The sequence below is a fragment of the Lonchura striata genome, chromosome 2, assembly GCF_050655825.1.
Source record: "Lonchura striata isolate lonStrDom1 chromosome 2, ASM5065582v1, whole genome shotgun sequence".
NCBI lineage: Eukaryota > Metazoa > Chordata > Aves > Passeriformes > Estrildidae > Lonchura > Lonchura striata.
In genome coordinates this window covers 30,912,560-30,936,788 of record NC_140704.1, presented here as the reverse complement: position 1 = coordinate 30,936,788, position 24,229 = coordinate 30,912,560, and the positions used below count along the sequence as shown (strand labels likewise).

At 38.6% G+C, this 24,229-nt stretch overlaps 1 protein-coding gene across 5 annotated transcripts; it reads left to right on the top strand.

Moving 5' to 3' along the window:
• The first annotated feature begins 1,636 nt into the window (after positions 1 to 1,636).
• TMEM196 (transmembrane protein 196) lies at positions 1,637 to 21,401 on the top strand. 5 transcript variants are annotated; one of them, XM_021538271.3, is made up of 5 exons: positions 1,639 to 2,019; positions 14,201 to 14,257; positions 16,095 to 16,349; positions 18,239 to 18,312; positions 20,570 to 21,401. In XM_021538271.3, exons 1-5 carry the CDS (start codon positions 1,861 to 1,863, stop codon positions 20,574 to 20,576), a joined length of 552 nt encoding a protein of 183 aa, XP_021393946.1. In that variant the 5' UTR covers positions 1,639 to 1,860; the 3' UTR covers positions 20,577 to 21,401. The 5 variants fall into 5 exon arrangements, with proteins under 5 accessions (XP_021393949.1, XP_021393946.1, XP_021393945.1 ...); XM_021538270.3 differs by having other exon boundaries at positions 1,641 to 2,025; XM_021538272.3 differs by having other exon boundaries at positions 1,642 to 2,007.
• Positions 21,402 to 24,229: the final 2,828 nt, after the last annotated feature.

The window sequence follows — 24,229 nt, the reverse complement described above, 5'->3', positions numbered from 1 at the left end:
TACCATTTAAAACATAAGAGATTAAAAGGGACAATTCAGCTTTAACTATAACAGAGCTTTCCTTTAGATGTAGTCAATTGTTCTGATTCTGTGAAGTGGGATAGGTGTAAGAAAATAAGAAACCAATTAAGCATTAAACTAGAAAGCATTAAGATCCTGTCTCAGGACCTCTTACTCTTGCTCTTGGATACCTAAAAAGCATAAACACTGTAAGGTGACAGACTTTGATGCCAGTCTATCTCCACTCACCACAATTAAGTATTGAAGATTTCTACAAATGAGAACTAAACTCTGAGCTGCAGTGGTGGATCCAATCTTCCCAAGTGTAATACCTGTTCTCAAAACACAATATAGGTTGTGAAGTCCAACGAAAAATATTTGGTCAGGACCTTGCTAATCTTGTGCTCTTGCTACCAAATCGCACCATTAAATACTGGACAAGTCTAGAATGCCATTCTGGATTCTGACAGAATAAATGTAGGATTTATATATAGGTTAAGAATTGCAGATATTTTTATAAAAGGAAAGATTCCACATAAGATTTTTAAGAATAAGAAACATAGCATGTATATAGAGGAAATAATTAAATACTGCAGGATGCCAATATTTTTTTGAATCCTGGTATAGACTTGGGAGATATAATTGTCTAAGTCATTCTTTTGCCCTCTTGTTAAAGTAGATATCCAAAAGTTGGTGATCCATATCTAGGAAAGGCAAGGTGCTAGACTGAGTATCTGTGTGTTATTACCATGTTGTGCAGCACATCTGGATTGTAAAACTGTAGTCAGAGTGGCAAAACATCTTCTAAGCAGTGTCTAGGCACAGTAATAAGGATTTGTACCAAGCAATCCAGCAAGGCTCAAGTTAGCAGCCCTGAATCTCTTGTTCTCCTTTGCTTTATCACTCATTTGCTTTGGGACTGACACAGTTCTGGCCATTGTGAGTGACAGGAATGGCTACAGAAATCATCAATTTTGGCAGTAGGGTTTTGCAGAAGACCAGAGGTTTGCAGTGGCGAGACACAGCTTACTCCAGCCCTTTAGCTGATACAAGAGGAAGACGAGCTTCCTCCTGAATTTTGACAGCAGCACCTGGGAGGAGGGAGGCCTGCGGACCCCCCACTCCGAGAAGGGTCACCTCTCAGGGTCCGCCTGCGGCTGGCATCGGCTGCCGCGCCCCGCCGCCAGCCCGGCCGCCGCGGGACGGCGGAGGTGTGCGAGCGACGTGCCGGGGGAGGACCGGGGAAGGTGCCGAGCCTTGTGGCCCTGGGGCGGGGCTGCCGTGCGCCTTGCCCGTGCATTGGGTCTGGATTCATACATAAGTATAGCCGGGCTGGGCTCGCCACACTCCCCTACCCCCCGCCCCCCAGCCCTGGAAGAGAAGGGAGAGAGAAACAAGAAGAGGGGGGGGGAAATCCCGGTGAGGTCATTCCAATGAGAGCGCAGGAGGAGAGCGGACAAGGTCGACTTTCCCGGCGGAGGAGCAGCCCCTAGGAGCGCGGAGCCGCGCACCCACCGCCGGCCCGGCACCTTGGAGAGCTCCGCCGCGCCGGGGCCGCGCCGGGGCCGCGCCGGGGCCGCGCCGGGGCCGCGCCGGGGCCGCGCCGGGGCCGCGCTCGGGGCCGCGCTCGGGGCCGCGCTCGGGGCCGGCGCGGCGCTGCCTGCGCGGGGCCCGGCGGCGCCGGGGCCGCCCCGCCAACTCTCGGTAGCGCCCGCCGGCCGCGGATGAGCCGCTCCGCCCCGGCTGCCTGCGAAGGAAGAAAAGTTTGGGGGCGACTTAGGGCCGCGGGAGCGCCCGAGGAGGAGGAGGAGGATGCGCGTTTTCCCCGGCTGATCGGGAAGGAAGGATGACCGAGGGAGGATGTGCACCAGCAGCCAGATCATCGGGAGCCTCCTGGTGCTCTCCGTGCTGGAGATAGGGTTAGGGGTGTCCAGCGTGGCCGTGGGGGCGGTCAGTTTCAGCCTGGTCCTCACAGAGCATAAACCGCAGCTGGGAGACTCTTCTCCGGTATGGAGCGGGGTGTGTGTACGTTAGCCATTTCACTCTCTCTTTAACTCTTTGTGGTGATGATCAGACCGTGCTTAGGCATCCCCTTTTGCCTCCCCTTCCCTTCCCTTCCTCTCCCTGCCGCGAGTGCATGCTGCGCCGACCTCGCCGGGTCCATTTGCGATGTGCTTGGGTACGGTCCTGCAGAGTCTGGGCGAGGGGGAGGCACGGCGGGGACAGATGTACGTGTCACGGGCGGGGGGACACCTCTTCTTTCTCGCTCCTTTCCATTTTTCAGTCTTGCTGTGAGCAATTGAACTTTCTCTGAACCCCTTCTCACACCTGGGAAAGCTCGATGCTTCACGTGAAACCCGGGCCATAGCTTACGGTCCTTAAATTGACTGTGAGTTTTGCTTTTTCAAAAGAACAGCCCTGTCCATGATGAGGAGGCTGTCAAAAGGTGCTTTGAATTAATGTCAAGGGTAAGCTGAGTCTTGAGTTTTTGGAGGAAAAATAGAAAGAGGCGTTGGGAAAGAAAAGGAGAAAGATGTTCTCATGTACTGGGTGCCCTGATCTTCTTGTAAAATGAACAAAAAAAAAAAAAAAGAAAATCCAGTAATGGGTCAATAGAAGCAGCATGTTCATAACACAGAGCATTTTTTACTTCTCAAAAATGTTTCTTATTTTTCCAGTTTGAGATATGCATGTTTCTAGGAGGAATTTTCCTCCAAATGGTTATTTATATTTAGGAAACAAAGAATAGGAAATGTTGAATATTCAGTCTAAACATGAGTGGGCATTTTTGAAGTCCAAAGCTGGTTTTGGCCAGCTTGTATTGTACAGCAGTATTTCTAAAAGGATTGTTTACATAGCTTCAGATAACATGATAAATGTAAAACGTTCTTGATTATTCACCAGCATAACCTCCTCTAATTTATAGATTAATTCAGACAAAGTGCTTCATTTAATATTCTCACTGTCAATAATTATTAATTATTGACAACAGTGATAAATATTTTTGGCAGTATATAAGCACTCATAATTCTGCACTGCAAAACAGGTAGGTGAGAACTGAAATTAATACTAGATCAGACAGGTAATGATATTACCAGGCCAACAGGTAATGCTATTATCAAAATCACTTCAGAAAGGGAGGTTTCCGGTCATTGTTAATGAAGAAAAAAATTATTTTAAACCACATGTCTGTCTGAAGATTTATTGGCAGAGGTCAGTTTCCTGGGTTTTACTGAGGTTAAAGAGCTTTGGTCAATCAGTGAGATCAGTATTTTATGCAGTGATTGCATTTTGTGACAATGCTATCACAGCTGATATCATTTCGTGACGATGCACATTTCCTGCATAACTGCCTCATTCATTTTTATGCTATTGCCCCAGAGTTTGTACTAGGCATAGATTAAGATTCTGTAATATTAGATGTTGGCTTTCAAGGACTTTATAGTCATAGAAAGAGACAGATACAGCGTAAAAGGGTGTAAGTGAGTATGAAGAAAAGAACAAACCAAAACTGAGTGGTATAACAGGTGGTTGTATTAACACACCAGCAGTCTGGCTGATTTAGAGCTGTTTATAGGTAGAGTTTTAGAGAGCAGTAAGACAGAGGACAGTGAAGAGGTTTACAGGAAGATATTTATAGGAAATTATTCTCACATGTGAGTGCAGAGGCATCAAAGGTAACCCAAAGGGACTTGTCTGCAAATGTAACAAGTGAGCAAAGGATGCCCACAACCAGAGCCAGCAGAGGCTGGGAACTGAGCAAAAACTGCAGACTGAATAGGCAGAAAGAGGCCTCAAAGAAAATGCAAAGTGGAAGAAGGAATCTTATACTTCATGTAGCAGAGGAAATTAAAAAATCAAAATGACATGTCGCATGGGGTAACATGTTTCTAAAGGCTGACTTACTTTTCATTGAACTAATGATCTGTGGTCTAAATTGTCACCATTATACCTCTCTCTTTGTACTATTCCAAGAGTTCAAACTGTTAGGTTGCATTCTTCTGACCGGAGGGCTAGCAGGTCAGGCAGGCAGGCCAAGAAAGGGGCCTGAGATTTACTGTTCTCTAAGGATACTTAGGGTCATGGGTAACTACTTTCAAATTTAAACAACAAGACAAAGGTTTGTTTGGACAATCCTGCTGCAGAAGTGGCATAAGCATCCTTTCTGCTCATTGTAGCTTACACTGAGCTTGTGTTGACTGTATTAAAGAATATGTCTTGCATAAAATAGGTGATTTTTTCCAATTTACACCATTGAATCAGAGTCTTCCTTTGAAAAGTGAACACTAAGGAAAAGAAGGGGACATTAAAAAAAAACTAATTCTTTAACACGTTAGATACAAAACACTTAACTTGAACAGTATCATTCCTGCTGTTGCAATTTGACTTGCACAGAAATGCAAGAAAATGCAAGAAAACCTTTGACCCTGTTCTATCCTTTTATGTGGGTGGAACTCAGCAGAGACCCAAGTTCATGTAGAAGTAGATGAAGATAGCATCACCATGGAAACCTTAACCTGAATTCCTAAAATTTGGGCATCTTAAAAATCATGCACATTCTATCTTCTATACTTGCCTCCTTATGATGCTTCGCACTTGACAAACATCAGCTTTTCTATTAAAAGAGTTGTTATTGTTCACTGCCTCCATTCAGACAGACGATTTATTAACATACCTGATTTTAACCATGTGGATTCCATCCGTAGCATTATGGAAATAAGTGAAGTTAAGCATGAGCTGAAGTACCCTGATCATTGCATGCCCTACATTATGTATAAGCAAGCCAGGGAAAGTAGAGTATGCCAGAATGAAGAAATTGAAAGCCTAGGCAATGTCTGTATCAAAAAAATACATTAAAATAGGGAGAAAATGAAGTTTCAAATCTGTTGTTCTCATTGGAGTCGAACTGGATTAAGATAGTACAACTTGTTTAAAAAGTAGCCATAAGAAAACAACTGAAGGTGTGACTGTCTTCTCAAATTATCTGGAGCATGTGGAGACAACTATCCAGTTTACATCATCACCAATCTGTTCTTTTTAAAATAGGCCACGGCTGTTAAATTGCAAAAAATGCTAAATCCAAAAACAAACCCACAATAAAAGTAGTCCCAAATACCCTAAATTGCACACACTGTTGATCTCTAAATTTTCTTTCTGTTTATTGTTTGTATTGGGATAAACTATTCTACAGGCTGTAATCAGTATCTCCCAGATTTCTTTGTTTCCCAGAAACTGAGGGATATTTCTGAAATCCACCATTCCAATTCAGTTATGTGACGAACTATAGAGTAATTCAACCAATGAGACTGCTGAACCACTAACAATAACATAGTAAAAATGACAGCATCCATAGCAAAGGCTTTTGCACAAACAACAAAAGTCAGAAGACAATCAACCAAAAAGTATTCACATTTTTTTTTTAATGGTCACATACTTCCCCATCTATATTTAGAACACAGTGGTTTCATCACTCTCACTATGAGTAGTGAATAGGTATTCACACATACACATACATTTGTGTAACTTATCCTCATTTATTCTGCAGTGGTGAATAAATCCTTGCTGTAAATGAGTCTCCCTCACAGAGAGAGAGAGAGAATGAGAGACAAAAGCCACATCTTTAGAGAAATATGCCATCTATCTTCATATGTGAGAGAGATACTCGATGATTCACTTATGGCTGTGCCCCTCAAGAGTAATAATTTCTTCCCTTATAAAGGCAAATATCTGAATGTATTTGAGAGATAAGCACTTTCTCTATGCTGGTCTGTTTGACTGTCTGTAGATAGAGGCTGAATAACTGTTTCCATGATTTGTGATTTTATCACAGTGGAAGTCTGCCTACCCATTAAAAATCTGCATTTGGCTACAGAAATTAGTTTCAAGTTGGCACTTGAAATATTTGATTTAAATTACTTTATTTTTTTTTTATCCAAGATTTGAAGGAAAAGAATAAGTGTCAGTATGTATGGACTTTCCCAGAGCAAGAAAACCCTTTTAGATTGGTAAATCAATGTTGGTGGCCTGAAATTTTAAACCACTAGATTTTGCATCTAGATTTTACTGTTGCCAAGTTTCCTTTGGAAAGAATAGTCAAATTTTTTTTTTTTCCAAAAACAGCACTAAAAAAAATCACATTATTGTTTAGCATGCAGACAAAATGCAGATCCTACTTTATTTTAACATATGTATTGCATTTTCATCAAATTGACTGTATTTCTGTCTGGCTCCCACTCGTGGTGAAATTAATCACAGGACTTTCAGTGAGCTCAGTAGAAGCTGGAAAGAGTTCTGTACCTATAGATAGGGAAGGACATACCAAGGGTGGAAGCTTCTTGCATTGCATGGAGCCAGGACAATTCACTGAATTCAGCTGAGGTCTTTCAGTAGGTTTTTTTGTCATTTGGAGACTCCAGAGGAAAAAAAACCTGGAAGAGGTTCCATCTAGCTCCTGGGTTGTGTTTAGAGGATCTGTTGAATATAGACTGACTTAAGTATATGCTTAAATGGTTTACTACTATAAGACTGAAGTTCACCTGCAGGGAATAATCTTTCATTTATTACTTTTTTGAGATGTAAACAGTCACACTGTAAACCAAATGCTTGATACAAAACAAACAAAAAGCATTTTTTTAATTTGTTATTCTGATAGGCTCTAAACAAGCAAAAAGTAAACATTATTATTTTGCGCTGAGATTTTAAGTGTTTTTAGAGATGGATGGAGGATTTTTGAATCACTGATGTCAGATTCAGAAACACACTTAATTTCCTTGATTGTTTCTAAAAACTATTCCCCGTCTCTGTAGGTCTATAATCAGATGAGTTGAAACACTAATCACAGGGACTGTGATAGAATTTAGCCTGCTTGCATATGGCTTCAATCAGTGGGAAGTGTAGCAGCACCTGATCTGATAAGACCCAATAGCACAATGCCAGACAAGGTATTGACTCAGATTAGACATTATTTAACACTATGCCTCAATTATAACAGAGCCTCCCCTCTCAGCATGACAGATTTGGTGGGACACAAGGTTGGGTTTTGGCAATGCTGTTGCTTCTGGTTCTGTGTCTGGATGCCTTTGACCACCTAGACCTTCCTGTCCCCTCAATCATTTGCATGGGACAACAACATCATTAGAACCTTCCATCCCCCTTTTGCAAAAGATTATTTTGTTTTTCTGTGGAGGCAATAGGCAAACCTGGTGCCTAGGGTTGATCCTCTTGCCTGTTGTAATTTTTATTTAGTTTGATGTCTTTGTTTTCATGAGTAGATTCTGTGCTCTTTATGTCTGTGCTAAGAACATTTAATCCTTGTTCTTAAATACTGCTTAGAAAAAGAGTTACAATTAGAGATATCTCTTCTGCTTAGTTCATCCATTAGAGATTTCAGCTTTTTTTCTCATTTGGATGGAGGTGAAACAACATCATTAAATAGAATCTTTCTTTCTTTACATTACTGATTTCAAATTTCTGGTTATTCTGGAAGTCACATGTTTATGCAGCTTTAGTGTAAAACACAGAATTGTCTAGTTTACTACCTAACAAGAGTATATGAAAGTGAAGCTTTTAATTCTGTCTTGATGGTTTAGTCTTCCAAGTAGAGTGTCATTTGAGTAGGTATGATGAAGAGATACACTTGCATTTTCACTGTGTTACATTCCATTTTGGAATTATTTCCCTTCCTCAGTTTCATCAGATACATATGGATGACCCACAGAGGGCTTCCCATGCAGTGTATTCAGTTTAGCTGTCTTTTTGTCATGAACAATGACTAGGGATCAAGCTGTTCTTATATTCAACAGCTTTTCTCTACTACTTTGTTCAGCCTGTGTCCAGAAAATTTTTCTATGAGCAGTTTTAATTTTTTCAAGGGAATTACACTTACCATTGCTTTTGCCTTTTCAAAATATAAGAAATGTTTCTTAGCTTCAAGATATAAAATAAAAATAGTTTCTTTTCTTCTGCATGGTGGAAAGAAACAAATATTTGGCTTCCTGCAAATTAGCTAAAACTGAATCTTTTTCAGACTACCAGGGACAAAGTACCCATTTTCCAGAAGGAAGTGAAAGAAGCCAAGTCTTTTGTTCCAGAAAATATTAAATAGGGATGGATCCAAACCACAAAACTTGAATAGAAATTGAGATTTTAGCCTTCTTACCAAAATTTATGGGGTTTTGGATCTGAGGTTTTGTTTCAAGGCAATATTCAATATAAAGTAAATTAAAATAGTTTCAAAAGAAGCATTCTCCTTTTCTAGGAGGTCTTTGGGGTTCTTTTCCAAAGTTCAACAGACAAAAAGACACATTTTCCAATATGAAAATGGAACATTATCAGGTACAGCTGCAGTGTGAATGACAAAAACACCAGACAAAGAGACACTACTGCATCACCACTGCAATCATACTGGTGCTATCAGAGCAAGTCTCACTTTGGTGGGCCCATGGTAAATCATCACTGAAAGGGGGATTGAGGCACTAAGTCTCTAAGTAGCTTTTGTGCTTTGTACTATCTTTCTTTAGATTTTTTTACCATTCACCCAAGAGGAGTTATGCCCCTATGTTACCCCTTGGTGATACTCAGAGAATTCATAAACTCAGAGAATCACGGAATCATACAAAAAGGATTGGAAGAGACCTTAAAGATCATCTAGTCCCAACTGTCCCTGCCATGGGCAGGAACACCTCCTACCAAACCAGGTTGCTTAAGACCTTCTATAACCTGGCCTGGAACATTGCCAGGGTTTAGTCACCCGCAGATTCTCTGGGCAACCTGTTCCAGTGCCTCATCACCCTCACAGTAATGAATCTCTTCCTAACATCTAGCCTAAATTTCCCCTCTTCCAGTTACCTCTTTACTCCCTGTCCTGTAACTACAGTTCCTGATGAAAAGTCCCTCTCTAGCTTCCCATATATTGGAAGATTGCTATGAGGTCTCCATGCAAACTCAATGATACCTGTGGATCCCTTCCAACTCAGCATATTCGGTCAATCTGTGAATCTCTGAACTTCTCTACTTCCAAATTGGATAGCCCAAACCTTCCCCACCTAACTTCTTAGGGGAGGTGCTCCTGCTCTCTTACCAACTTCCTGTCCCTTCTCTGGACTTGCATCAACAGTTTCAATACAAGACTTCTCTGCAAAGACTTGATGCAAAACATCATGTATGTATAGGAAGTATGAATAAGTCTGCAACCAAAAGTAACCCTACAATCAATAGGGTCTTGGTGTAATTGGTGATCTGTGTAGGTTTTTAAATGAGCCTTTCAGTCTTTTAGCATTTATAATTTTTAAAATTATGAAGAATAATTAAAATGGAAGTCCAACAATGAGATATCTGTTTAAAAAAGTTCCATCTGAAGTTCCCTCTCTGGCTTCCAGGGCATTTTTTAGGGCTTATTAGCTTAGCTTATCCTTAATAAAATGTTTTAGCCTTATTCTCTGCATGAGTTATGAACACTTGAACAACTGAGCATTCCTTACCAGAAGCTTATCTTCAGTGATATATTCCTTTTCCACTCCTGATTTACTCTATTTTTAGTATGTGTCTGTTTGCCTAACTTACCTCAGGTAAGTTAGGCTACATGGTTAGAAAATACATAGTTAGAAAATAAAACTACATTTAAAGAGTCCATGAGATTGGCTGGTAAAAATTTATTAAGGATAACCAAAGATCAAGTAGGAAGAAGCAAGTCCTCACCATGACAACATTAGTTAGTCAAGGGTAAACTGTAGAGTAGCTCACCAGTTACAAACCAGGTTTTACTGTTATAACATATTGACATGAAGTCTTTCAGAATAGTCAAGAACAGAGAGAGAGTGTGTCAAAACAACAAAGCCCCTGATGGCTGCATTCCAGTTGGCAGAATTATAAAATAAAAAGATTCTAAATAAAATACACTTTCAATTTGATTTTTACTTCATCCTTCTTCTGGGACAAAGAGCCAGTGTAGTTTCTTCTGTCACTGTCGAGGCAGGACAGGAATGAGAAGACTGACTCAGAAGGCTGTTGAGAGTAAAACTCCGATTTATTCAAAATGCACTGCTCTTTTATACAGAGCTTCATGAGGACCAACTCCATTGGTTCTGGTATTGGTGCAAAGTATTGGTGCAAAGTGCTTGATGCACAGTGATAGAACTTAACTATAAACAATGTGAAAAACAAGAGATAAAGAATTATTTACATTCTTTCCCAGCACTTTCCCAGTCTTTTTGCCTGGCTAGAAACTCTGTTTCTTTCTTTGACTGAATCTGAGACCCACATTCTTCCATCCACTTTTCACTGCTGCTGATCACAACACTGAGACATCAAAAATTTTGTAGAAAATTCCTATAGCATCACAACAACAAAAAACAATCCCTCCCAACCCATCCCCCCCCCCAAAAAAAATACCAAACCAAAAAAGCCCCCTAAAAAAAGTCTTTAGTCTCTATTCTATCAAAAAGCAGAGAATAGTGTCAATAGTGAAATCCTAACCATTCTAGATGTCTCCACATTGAAAATCTTGGCTAAAGAAACTAAATGAGCAGTGTTTCCTGAGCCATGAGTATTAGTAATACTCTCTTCATAGAGCAGGCTTCCACTGTTTCCAGTGAATCAGCCTTAGAAGAGAGTTGTAAACTTGGCTCAGAAGTTTCAAAGCTTTGCATGAGCTAAAAGTAAAATTTCCTGACCCTGTGGCACAAAGTCATCTGTTGGTTTTAATTGCAAAATGCGTGCTGACATAAATACATATCCATACTGGGTTTTGGGCAATCCTTTTCTCTATGAATGCAATACACTGTCATCTTAAAAAAAAACCCCAATGTAAATAACATTAATCCTTTGCTACTGCTCGAATGCTTTTCTTCCAAGGTTTTTTAACATATTCAGGCACTTGAGTGCATTTGGTTTCACAACTTATCTCATAGCCATACGGATTATAAAACTTCAGCATGACCTCAAGATTAAACAGAAGAATGTGGAGAAAGCATGAATGTCCAATTCCTCTAAGTAGGAATACAAAGAACTCTTTTAGCTCTCTAACTATGGAACATTCCTTGCCTATATGTACAAATACTATAGATGTAGAGAGAGACAATGCATACAGAGTATACATGGCATGATACAATATTTTCATAAAATCATAGAATTTCTCAACTTTTAAAAGACTCATAAAGACCACCAAGTCCAACTCAATGCTCCTGTTAGGACTACCTAACACCAAATCATAAGACTAATAGCAGCATCCAGAGTGCTCGTTGTCCTCTGACAGACATGGTGCCATGATCCCTTGCCTGGGGAGCCTGTTCCAGTGACTGATTACCCTTGCAACAAAGAATATTCTGATGAAACTTCATCCATTGCTTTGTGCCCTATCATTGATAATCAAAGAGAGTTCAGCACCTCTCCCTCCGCTGCTTGCCTTGAGAAAGGTGTAGACTGTGTAGAGGTCATCCCTCAGCCTTCTCTTCTTCCATCTGATTAAACCAAGTGACCTCAGCTGCTCCCCGTAAGTCTTGCCCTTGAGGCATTTCACCATCTTGGTCATCCTCCTCTGGACACACTCTAACAGTTAGATGCTTTTCTGATACTGAGGACTCCATCTCAGCACACAATGCTCAAGAAGGAGCTGCACCAGAGCAGAATAGGACAATCACTTCCCTCCACCAGCTGGTGATGCTGTTCTTGATGTACTCCAGGGCATGGCTGGCCTTTTTTGCTGCCAGGGCACTGCTGACTCACATTTGTCATCAAGCCAGACACCCAGATCTCTTTCCCTGTGGCTGCTTTCCAATCTTTTCACCCCCAGTATAACCAGGATTACACTGTCCTAGGTGCAGAATCCAGCACTTACTCTTGTTAAATTTGACATGGTTGGTAGTTACCCAGCTCTCAGGTCTATTCACATCTCTTTGTAAGGCCCCTCTACACTTAATAGTCTATGGTATATCCTAGTCTCATATCATTAACAAATTTAATGTACATTTAACTACTGCATCCAGATCTTTACTCCAGGTAGTCAGATGCTTCAAATATAATAGTCACTCCTTGTTTTTAGAAGCTGATACCTTGGGGCTTGTAGATTAGCTTCATTGACTCAAACTGGAGCAGAATAGCATTCCTGAAAAAATGGGTGACCTTCTCTTTCTTACTCTTTCAGCTCTGAAGGTAAATTATCAAACCCACAGTTTTTTAAACCAGTTAACAAGTTAAAATTACCTATGATGATATCTTCCAACACTAATTAATTTTTCTATATACAAAAATTTCCTTTCAATCCTATTCAATCACTACAGAGAGAAAATATATTAGTAATCCACTTTATCAAATTTGACTGAATAGAACTTAATTACAAAGATGTCTTCAACAAATTTCATTTGAGGTTTCTGCATTTTGAGAAATACAAAACACTATGTGTGAAAATCTGAAGCATGCGTTCAGTTGAAGGCAATATGCAATGGCAGGCCTGGGAGTAAAACCCCAAAACTTCACAGAAAGGTTGAGTGACCACTTACAAAGCAGATGTGTTGAACTGATATCTTCTTTGCCTGTGGGAAAGTACAGAAGGAGCATTGCCCCTGGTGATTTGTTTTATTTTATTGTTATTCCAGTCAGTGGGTTCTAGCAGTAATTACCACTTGTGCCTTCTGGTATGTCCTGAGCCATTCAGCACCATGGTCCAACCCTCTCTATAATCGGTATTAAATTCACATCCCATGCTTAGTATAAAGGTAAATAATATACAGAATTTATTCACATTCATTATGGGGAACTGTTTTCATGGGTCTAAGTCAGAGTAAAAAGATACCTCAAGGCTTATTCTTAGCTATATACATGAACTACTTTAGTTAGAGGGGGATAAACTATGAGTTAAAGCAACTCCTCAACTGAAATAGTGAATTTGAAAAGTTTTAGAGCTTAAATAAGAAGTACCTGCAATATATATTCACATATATAATATGTGAATATAATATTCACATATTATATATAATATGTGTATACAGTATAATATTCACAGACCCTGAATGCTTCCTGAATGCTTTATAGAACTTCTTCAGTTTTTGGTTTGTTTGGGTTTTTTGGTTTTTTTTTTAATTTCTCATGTAACAGCCAGGTCTTTTCTGTGATTTAATTCTAAATCAGGGTCAAACAAAGCCTTTTGCTAGAAATACCATCCCAATGCAAAAATAGTATGGAAAAATCCAGTTTAAAACTATAAAATTACTTCCCAGTGGGGGAGTGCGCTTATCTTTATTGAAAATAAGTAGCATAGATTTCTTTATAAAGGACTTCATGATGCATCAAGGAAATTTTTTTACAGTATTGCTAATATCTGGAGAAGGCCTTATTTCTTTCATACAACTACTGTAGTTCCTACCCTGATTGCTTCCCTGGGGACTATTCATTGTTTTACTTATTAAATTTTTCTTCAAGATGAAAAATATATCAGAGGACATCACTGGTCTTTGACAAAGGTCACTATTAAGCATTATCATATGTTTTTATCAGCTGGCTTTTCTGGTTTTGTTAATTAATTTTTGCCTAATGCTTGATACTACAATTACAAAATCAGTTTGTGTGAGGGAATGGCATAAAAAAAAAAAAGGACAGATACCTTCATTCTCTCTCTTGTATATTGAGCTATCAAGAGTCTGAAGCAGATCCTTCTGCATGCCCAGAGTAGTCACACAAACAGACGTACTGATATTTACACCTGCACCCACAGACATGACTGAATTATATTCTTGCCCAGAGTTCCGCTGTCATGAAGACAACGATCCATATGTGATCCTTCAGATGCTTCAGATGGTAGGATCAGGGCATTAAGTCCCAATGCTATGCTTAGAAATAGATGATTTGGATCACTGACTAGTACCTTGCTAAATTCTTCTGAGAGAAAAAGAAAATAGTAAAAAGGCATTTTTATGCTTGCAACACTGGGGATTTTTTTCCAACTTGTTTATCTAAGGAGCTTAAAATTCAGATTTTCTTTCCTTTTTTTCTCGAGTTATTATGGTCACTTGGACGTCTCATTCCAGTTTCTTATCCGATAAGAGTGCTTATGGTTGAGTTACAACCTCCTGAAACATAAGGTTTGTGACAAAAATGATGACAACTGTAACTATTGCCTAAACTGTGGTCACCACCACTGCAACACAGTGGGATTTGAACTACGTACCTTAAATGATGGAATAATTGTTTGGTATCTTGTTTTTTGCAGTTCCTGCTTTGCGGTGTATGCGGAATATTGTGTGCCAAAAAAAAATCTGGACTTGTTGTAAGTTTTTCCACTGAATCCATAACACTTAAGTATTTGAAAGGCTTACTTATCAAATTTGAACTCTTTACTGGGGGTTTTCTGCATCCAAGGGTTTTTGATAAACAATTAGAAAAATTATGAGTTGGCAATCTAAAAAAAGCAATCAGCACTTTCGAATAGTCACCAAAAAAAAGGCAGTTCTGAAATGGCCTATATAGGTCATGCTATTTAAGCCATACATCCCTATTTATCTGTATATGGATAAACTTTGATCAGAAATCAGTTGACATAGATTTATGTCAAGTCAATAAATGCTTCTCAATAATGTCACTGGACTGTGTCTTCTCTCCTTCAAAGCCAACAGTGGGTTGCCATCTCAATAAGGCTGCTGACCAATTTTGTTTCTAGATATTGTAGCTGTTAAGTGTTTAGGAAGTTTGTTTAGCAATCTGAAACACATGAATGTAAGTTTTAAAGGGATGGGAGATACCTCTTCATGTACAGTCATTTTCTGACTGCAGCAAAATGGTATTATTACCCAACAAGACACAGCAGAACTCTATGTTAAAGACATGATCTTACTGTAAGTGATAATGCCAGTCCTAATATTCTGTCAGTTTGATTATTCTGCCACATACAGATGGAAGTCACATAAAACAAGCATAAGTATGATAGGAATCAAAAGTTCTCTCCAATTATTTTTTAATATCAATGAGTTATCCTAAAGTCTGTTAAAATGACAGTCCCATTTCTTAAAAAATGTGTACCATAACCAGTTTCTAAAAGATATCTATTCCAGAGGTCTCATGGAATTGTCACTTGCCAGTGGACTGCAATATACATTCTCAATGCCACATTCCTGAGGAAATTCTCATCCTAGTTGTAGTACTTTCCTAAAGTAGTTTGTAAGAATCCATAAAGTTCTGCTGCCACAGTAGATAAGTACAAATACAAAGCCATATCAAAAAACATTAACGGTCCATCTAGATCATCTGACAGGTCAGCAGTATAAAGGAAAGTGAATAAGACAATCATTTAACACAGTCTCCATAAGGTCATTTCCTCCTGAATCATTTGAGATTAATACACATCCTGAACCAGAGTAACATCTTGGTGACTAAAAGCAATAGGATGTGTTTAAAAATGTCTCATTGATTGCAGCCTGTTTCACAGATTTCTAAAATTCCCAGGAACATTTTAGTCAAGTTAAAATCAACCAAATCAACCAACCAACCAACCAACCAACCAACCAACCAACCAACCATATGTTCATCAAAATTACCTTCTGTAAAGCAGCTTCACAAATTTCTTTATTGTTTATTATGCTTCTTTGACAAAAACATTCACCTTGAACACTTTCAAAGACCCCACAAAAGCTGCAGAAAACCTCCAATCTGCTATCTGACTGAATAAATTATAACTGAGCAGGAGGCACAGTCAGAATGCACACAAAGCAAGAGAGATTCACTACAAATACATGAGGCATTCATTCCTGAGGCAAGGTGATAAACTGCACAATAGGAAATTACGGCACCTTCTGTCATGTTACTGTTTTGCATGAACAGCTGGAAAATAGTTTTGTGTCCTAGCAGTCCTTCCATTGAATAGGTTTTAACTTTACCTACTCATTTTACTCAACGTTTTTTTACACGCAACATCAATCTTAACTCTTGTATAGCAGAAGGTAATATATTCCTCGGAGCAATGAGGGAGCTAAGAGAGTTAAAAACATGCCGTATTTTGCAGTCAGTGATGATATCAAAGAATTAAACTATAGTTATCTCATATTTTATATGCATTAATCTATGTCTGAAAAATATTATTGTGACATAACCTGTCTTGTCTCTCCTGACAGATGATACTTTTTTCTGCCTGTTGCATCTGTGGACTAATAGGAGGAATCTTAAATTTTCAATTTCTTCGTGCTCTGACAAAGAAGTCATCTGCTCTCTATTCTTTGCATCTTGCCTCCATGTCTCTTGCATGCATTGGAATTGGTGGTTGCACCCTTTCTTCATGGCTCACTTGTCGGCTAGCCAGCTATGAACAAAGGCGAATGTTCTCCGAAAGGGAACATTCATTGCATCACTCCCATGAAATGGCAGAAAAAGTGAGTTGTGTGTCCTCCCTTATTTGTTCTGCTTCTCCCAAAATGTTACTGTATGCGTTAACGTTTACAATTGGCAAGGGATGTATTCAGTTTTCAGTTTTATATGAGAAACAGCTTCTGGAAAATGAAATGCTGCCATTCTGTGTAAGCTTTATTATGTTGCATTATATGGAGCTATTTTTAGGTACTGTATATTTGCAGTACATCCATTTCAATGAAGCACATCCATTTTCAACATAATTCCATTGTACAGCTATTCAGGGGCTTAACTGCTAAATATAGCACTTCCTAAATAATTGGATGCCTTATTAATATGAATTATCATGTCTTGTACTGTAAAAAAAAAGCACAGAAAGCTTTCTGTAACCACATCATTGCATGCTTCCAGGATTTAATCAATTTCTTCCTCTCCCAAGTACTCAGCTTATAAATTAGGTTATTTAAACAGAAATGCCACAGTTTACAAATATAGGTGACTTAACCTAAGCATCTAAGAGCATATTTAGACACCTAAATAAAATTTGTCTCATTTGCAGCACTGAGCATTTACTTCCTTTCTGTATTAACAGGAAGCCTACCAAGGTGTATAGGAATAAAATTAGGTGCTGAAACTGAAGCTTCTAAAGCTGAGCACATAGGATCAAAACAATTAATGGACTAGAATTCTTGAAATCATGCCCTTGTCTTAAGAGACCTGAATAACATTTGAGGAGTTAAGTGTTTGCTGTAAACCTGTGCTTTGCATTTGGATTTAGTATCTAGCCAATGCCTTTCATTTGAGAAATGAGCAGAAAAAAGAACAAAAGTCAAGTGGACTGCCCACCTTAACCTCCACATGCAAGTTTGCATTACTATTAAGTTCAATAGTCTGTTATCTACTGAAACCTCTGAAGAGCAGAGTAAGGATTAGTTTGCTCATACTGTAGAATTGTTTTCAGACTCCCTGAAAAACCTGATACAGCAGTTAAAAGTGACTCGTCACTATTCTTTAGTTTCTTAACTGAGATGAGACTCCAACTAGAAACATAAACTGAATTAATCTTAGATGATGTTTGAAATGGCTCTTAAAAACACTATGTTAGAAACATTTTTAAAATGTTTGAAACATTTTAAAAAGATTATATTTTAAATATGTCTTTAAAAGCTAAATAGTAGAGGTTACAACAGTAACATAAAACGGGTGATAAAATCAACAGACAAGATCCATTTCTCCATCTCATTTTAAAATGAAGAAGAATTCTGATGAGCTATTAGGCAAATATGATGGTCTTGCTGATGGAAGGCTAGATATTGACTTTCAGAAAGACTGTTGCCTCAACAAGGACAAAGATGGGAGTAAAGAGGGAAAGGAAGAAGAAAGAGCTTGGAAAGAAAAAAAACCTTTCAAAATAAAAAAAGCTGCCAACCCTATCAATTTGGGATGAGGATGACTATGTGTAACAGTAATTCACTGCCTACCTTCCTAACAAGTTGACCAACTGAGCTTTTTGACACTTAGCAGCAAGGACTGCCAGGTGTCCACTTATCCTGGGTGAAGGGCCACTATGTATGTGCAGAACAACCCTACTGTACACACTCAGCAGATCTGGGATGCGCCCACTGATGGCAAACTTCCAGCATGTCTGCTGTAGAGCCAAGTATGCATGTACACATGGCCTGACTTGGGACTTCTTAGACCCACCGACTGCCTGCTGCTGGCAGGGTTGAGTACACTAGGTTAAGGCACAAAAACTTACATTGAATTAGACCCTAATTTATAAAATAGCTTAGAAGTGTTTTATTTATTTGACTATATTGTATATTTATACTGATATACAGTAATGTAGACATGTACTGCATGTGCATTTGTTTGTGCTATATTTATTGTATAATTGTTATATTTATATTAGAGATTGAGGGGTATTGAAATAACCGACCTGCCCAGCTGCCCGGTGATTCCCCCGACACCAGAGTTACCTCCAAGGTACGCTGAACACTAGGGAGCGACCATGTTGTTATGTCACTTCAGGAAGGGCCACCTCTACGAGGAAGTCATAGCTTCAGCTAATCAAAGTTGGCTGATGCTGTGATGTTACTCTGAGGCAGGAATGGTGCTTCCAGGTAGTGACATAACTCTATGTGGTGAACGCTGCAATGCGGAAGTAAGTTGAGTATTTGAAATATTCACCCTAGTTACAGGCATCCAAATACTCTTATTTGGATGTAGCCACCATTGATTCACTCTGCTTCTTATCTGTGTGCTCCTTCATTCCCCGAATTCAGCAACTTTTTTTTAATTAATTTTTTTATAAATAGAAATAGTGGGGAAAATAAATGGGTTTTGATATTTTCCAAAACTATGGTGATATTCTAATAGCTGATGTCTGCAGACAATTCAAGTGATGAAGCTTACAAAAGGAAAGTCATTAGTAGCCTTCTGACAGATCATTACTATCAAAATATGGCCGATAGTTAGTAATTGGTATTCTTGGTCTCTTTTGGCTTTGGTATTCTTTCCCAGCTGACAGATACCTTCAATGTAGATCCAACAAAGACTTTAGGAACCCAGAAATAAGCAAACCATAGTGACAGACAACCCCCAAACTGGGATCCATAGACCAGTGTTAGGCATGCATGTTCCTCTTCAATATATCAGGAGAATAAAGCACAATACCAAAACATACAACACCATCATCTGCAAATGGAGACATGGGTTGTAGAAAATACTCAAAATTAGTTGCACACCTGATTTTCTCTGAAGTTTATGCTTGATTTGGGAGTGTTAATTGGCAAGGCTTCTTGGTTTGGTGACAATGTAGGGAAGACTAGAATATCCCTTCTTTCAAATATCCCTTTCTTTCCTGTGATTTTCTCTAAAATGTAGCTGGTAACACCTGAGAAAGGAGGCATCAGTTCTTTTTAACTTTATGTTACCTTGAGTTATGGTCTCTGCTTGCCAAATATTGTGGATTAAAAGAAGAGAGAGATGGAGTAAGACTAGTAATTAAGACCAGGTGGTATAATTTTCTTCTCTTTACCACGAATCTCAGCTACTATGCTATAGAGCTGGATTCTTTCTTTCTGTCTTTTTTTCTCTCTCTCTGTCTAGCCCAATGAATGTTGCTTCACCTTTTTTACAGAAGCTTCCAAAGGAAGGGGACAAACAAATCCCTTTTATTCCATGTTTTCTCCAAGTGTACCTAGGAGGAAGAAGAGGTGAATTTAATCTTTCCATGCAGAGAAGACCCCTGGTCATCATGCAGCTATTTTAGAACTAGTCCAGCACTGGCACCTCCACCTCACCTACTTGAATTTTAGAAGTACACCAAGCTGCATTTTTACCTGTACCGATTCCTCTTGCCCTAGCTGAATGATCTCTGTCATTGGACATAAGCAGCAGATCACTTATTTCTGCATCCAGATTCAATCTGGTATGAAATAGGCCTGGGATTGCTGACAATAAGGTAGTTCCAGCCATAAACTCAATGTGGTTTCGCAGCCTTGGAGATCAGGGAACTGTTTAATTAATGTAGCCATCTCCGCGCTTAGACAGCTGCTAAGGGGGTTTTGTTTGCATTTCAATTTGAGAGTTAGAAAATCTATCTCTGAGCAAATCTTGGTGGAGGTGCTTTAGGATTCTGACTCATGAGCTGGTCAGCTTACTCTGGGATGACTCACCTGCCACTGGAGAAGCAATCCCTGAACTGCTAAGAATTGTAGACTGGCATAATAAGGGAAAACTAAAATCAGTCCCATCCCAAGGGAAAACAAGCAGTTAAAACCCTTAGGTCCTGTTTGGATCTATATCTACTTCCCAAATGTCTATTTCAGCAAACATTGAATGGCATTTATTTGTAGCATGTCAGCACAGATAAAGGTTTGAATGGAAACAGAGACTTAACTACCATTTCATTCTTTTGTAGATCAGCACACAAGCTTGAGTTGATGCAATTTCAAAGGACATCACAACTAGTACTGATGCCATCACTGTGGTCTGAGTGTGATGTCCAATTCAATCACTATCAATGAATCTATCAACTTTCAAACATACCTAATTCATGAAGGAAAAAATCTGATTTTTTTTTTATAATAAGGTCTATCAAGCTAAATAAAAATGTAAAGTGTTTCTGAATGTTCAAAATTCTGAGTTTGTTCAAATTTCATCACAACCTTAGATAACTGAATTTTGAATATCTTACAATACTTCTAATTTTAATTAATATTTTTTATTCTTGTTCTAGGAAATGACAGACAACCTAAGCAATGGTGGCCCACATCTGATTTATAATGGAAGTGTATATTAAGAAATTTTTAAAAGTTCCATGGAAGGAAGTGGTTTTAGAATTTTCTTCAGGAAAAAAAATAGACTCCAAGAAATTAAGAAAATGAAATTATCTTAGCTTTTATGGCTCAAATGTCACAACTGCAGACCAGACCAGCACAGTTGCAATTCCCTTTTAGAACCATGTTCAAAATTTGTCTCCTAAACATTTTGCGGATATACAATATATATTCACTGGCTACTCTCAGTTTTTTTGTCTGAATAATCTTTCTGAATTGTGATAGTATTTGAAATCAACTTCGCAAGACTCTTACTCTCATGAAGACTCAAAAATCAGAAAAATAAAATAAACTGAACTGCATTTAGCCCACTCAAAGGAGAAGCAGAGGAAGAATGGCTCAGGGGAATCTTTTTCTCCTCTCCACTTAGCAGCATCTGGTTTAATATGATGGCTTCAGATCATGGCATGGTACAGCAACACATCTGCACAGTCCCTCTCCTCACATTTTGAATGCATCCTGCCTCAGTTTTCCCAGTAGATCATATCAAAAGAGAGTGCAAACTCCTCTTCCAAAAGCTCCCATTTCACATCCAGAGTATAAAATGAACAGTGTGCTGAAAACAACACCGATGTCTTTGTTTTGAAAGACAGAATGCTCTAAGAATGCCATAAATCAAAACCTCAATAATGCCTTGTTGTAAAGAAATTGTAAATACTACCAATTTGTGAATGAAGTATATTTCGTAATTTGTTCATAAAAGATGACAAATAAAATGAAATCTAAACCAGAGGTTTTAGAGAGATCTTTTGGATTTTTTTCTTGTTAGAAAGATCTTGCAAAGCTGAACTGTCATGCTTGCAGTTTAGCACAATATATTGAAAAGTTTCTAAAAGAGCAAGCTCAGAAAGGAAAAAAAAATGAAGGCTGAACAGAGTCATGGTCGAGGTCAGAAGTTACTGGCAATTCTCCACACCAAGAATACAATAAAGCAGCAAGTATGCAGCTTTGACAGACCCCAAACTTTATTGTAGAACCTTGTGGTTTGTACAGCCATGAAAAATGGAAGATATAATCTGTAACAGAATATTTACAGCATAATATGATTATTAAATTAATATTAAATCACTCATATGTAACATAGTGAGTCTGTGACTTTGCAGTATTGCCCAGAATGGCAACATGAATTTTAGATGTGAGCATCACAGATGACTGGCAACATTTGGTGATTCATACCCATGATCCCAGACGGGTATGAATAGAACCCTATTATCAAACTATGCCATAAAAATCTCTATACATTACATCAAATTGTTTTGTGACTCTATATGGCATAAAATAATCTTTAAATTGACTATTTTAGAATTGTTGAAGTCTGTAAGGGATTTTTCTCATCTAATTACAACATGGGGAATGTCTTCACTGCAATTTAAGTCTCTCACTTAAACTCCAAGCTAATTAGTTGGATGGCTAAGCTTATGAGTCAAAAAATGGTCCACCTTACAAGGCTTCTCTTCACTTATTGTCCCAAAGAGCTTTTGAATTTTCTCAGAGGCCCTGACATACTAGTATTCATTACATACCTTAGAAGTTGCTAACAAGATTGTTCAGGTTCATAAAGAATACAGATATTGTCATAGCAAAATAACTAGATGTTAAGGTATCTCTGCTCAAGGAGGTGTTCTCCTTTCCAAGTACTTCCAGTCTTTAAACTACGCAACAGGTTGTTTGTGGTCTTTCTAGGTGCCATTGTCCCTTCAGTTTGATACTTTTCCTTTGCAGCAGGAAGCATGAGATAAATCTGTCATCCAGTATAGGCCCTTTATGGGAGCATTTTTGCTGCAACTCTGGATACAACCTGCCAAGGCAGGACCATGGTATAAATGGATGCAGAGATTCACATATGTTGAAAAATGCACATTGAACATACAACCTGGGGAGGTGGTTCTGTAACTTTCCTTCCCTCATTGCCTCAGAAAAAAACAAGGGCCTTATAAAATAAAATCAAGAGTAAATTAAAAAATTACCAAAAATTCCACCTTGGAACTACCTGGCTGAGATTCATCACAACTATAATATCACAGTTCACCAGAGTTTATTATGAGATCTCAGGACAAGGAATGGTGGCTTCAGATCCTGGAGCAGTTTGGAGTTGCAGTTCAGAATCTGCTCAGGAATGACATGAAACTACTGACCATAACACCACCGAGTAATTTATCACAAACACCTAATTTCCTGGCACGTTAGTGAGAGTATGGGATGGTGCAGGGAAATAGGTGATTCTTCTATATCCAACACAGTAGTGCAGTACAACAGCCACTTCCTCCTACTTTATAAAGGAAAGGAGGATACACCCTCTAAGCTCATAATGCTTGAAGCCCTGCTGTAAATTATTAAATGCCACCACATCATGTCTGCTCACAGAGGTGCTGGAAAGAGAAAGAAGAGATCTGGGCCCCAAATTCAATTGTTAGGGTTTTTTTCCTTTTTTTGGTGCCAAGCTTGTAGAATGTAGAAAAACTGGCTGGTCCCTACATAAATAAAAGCCTTGAAAATGCAAATATGGAATTAAAAATACCTAGGAACAAATGTGACAAAGAGTACTCCTACTTAAGACATAAAAAGAGGATCAGGATTCAGAGTAAATTACCACAATATGTGTATGTGGTTGGAGAATTCTGGGAAAAGTTTCACTTTGTTTAAGGGTTTCTTTCCATAATTGCATACAGAATTCAGCTGTAATGGAAACATTCTCTGTATGTTTTTGTTACTGGTACAGATGAAAGAATATTCATTCCACTTATCCAACTAAATGAAAACAAAATTTTCATTTTTCAGAATGTGACCAGCCAGTGTAACTACACCAATAGCTTGAAGGCTGGGCACCAAAGTCCTTTTCAATCTAAATAGGATGAAACATGTATTGCTGTTGACATAGTTGTCTGATTCATGCTGCTGTAAAATCAGATGCTGGCTTAGATTCTCTCTGAGATATTCAGCTCTTATTTACTAGGTCAAGCAAGACTTCCTGAAGGAACTTACTGAATTTTGTGCAGAGGACTTAGCTGGTATGACCTTGATGCATGCCATAATGCCTTAGGCTATATTTTATGCTGTACTTTGCATTTCATTGAACCTCAGCTGATGAGAAACACACACATTTTGAATTTACAACAATCAGCAGTGCTTACCGCAAACTGTGCAGAACAGTGGGTATAATATGTTTTAAATCTGTCTTGCACAGTCTTCAATATATATTTGTTGTATTAGGACATATGATTTTTCCTTCAGATGGTCTGGAGAGGTATGAAAAACAGTGAAGGAGGCCACATTCAATAGGAAATTGATATACATGAAGCCATAATCACAAATAGTCATGCTCATATAAAAAAATTTCTCTGATAGTGTGATTTTAAAGATGCAGTGAAATGAGATGCAGTAAAATTAGAGTGAAATGGTTTAAGCCATTTCTAATCCTTTCAGATCCCATTCCCAGAAAGGTTAAGGAGTTAAAAGGAATTTTTATAATTAAATGCTTAGAAATATCTAAAAGCAAACTAGTATTAGACTACCATATCATTGCAGATATTACTGCATAATCTTCCTGCCTAAAATGCTTC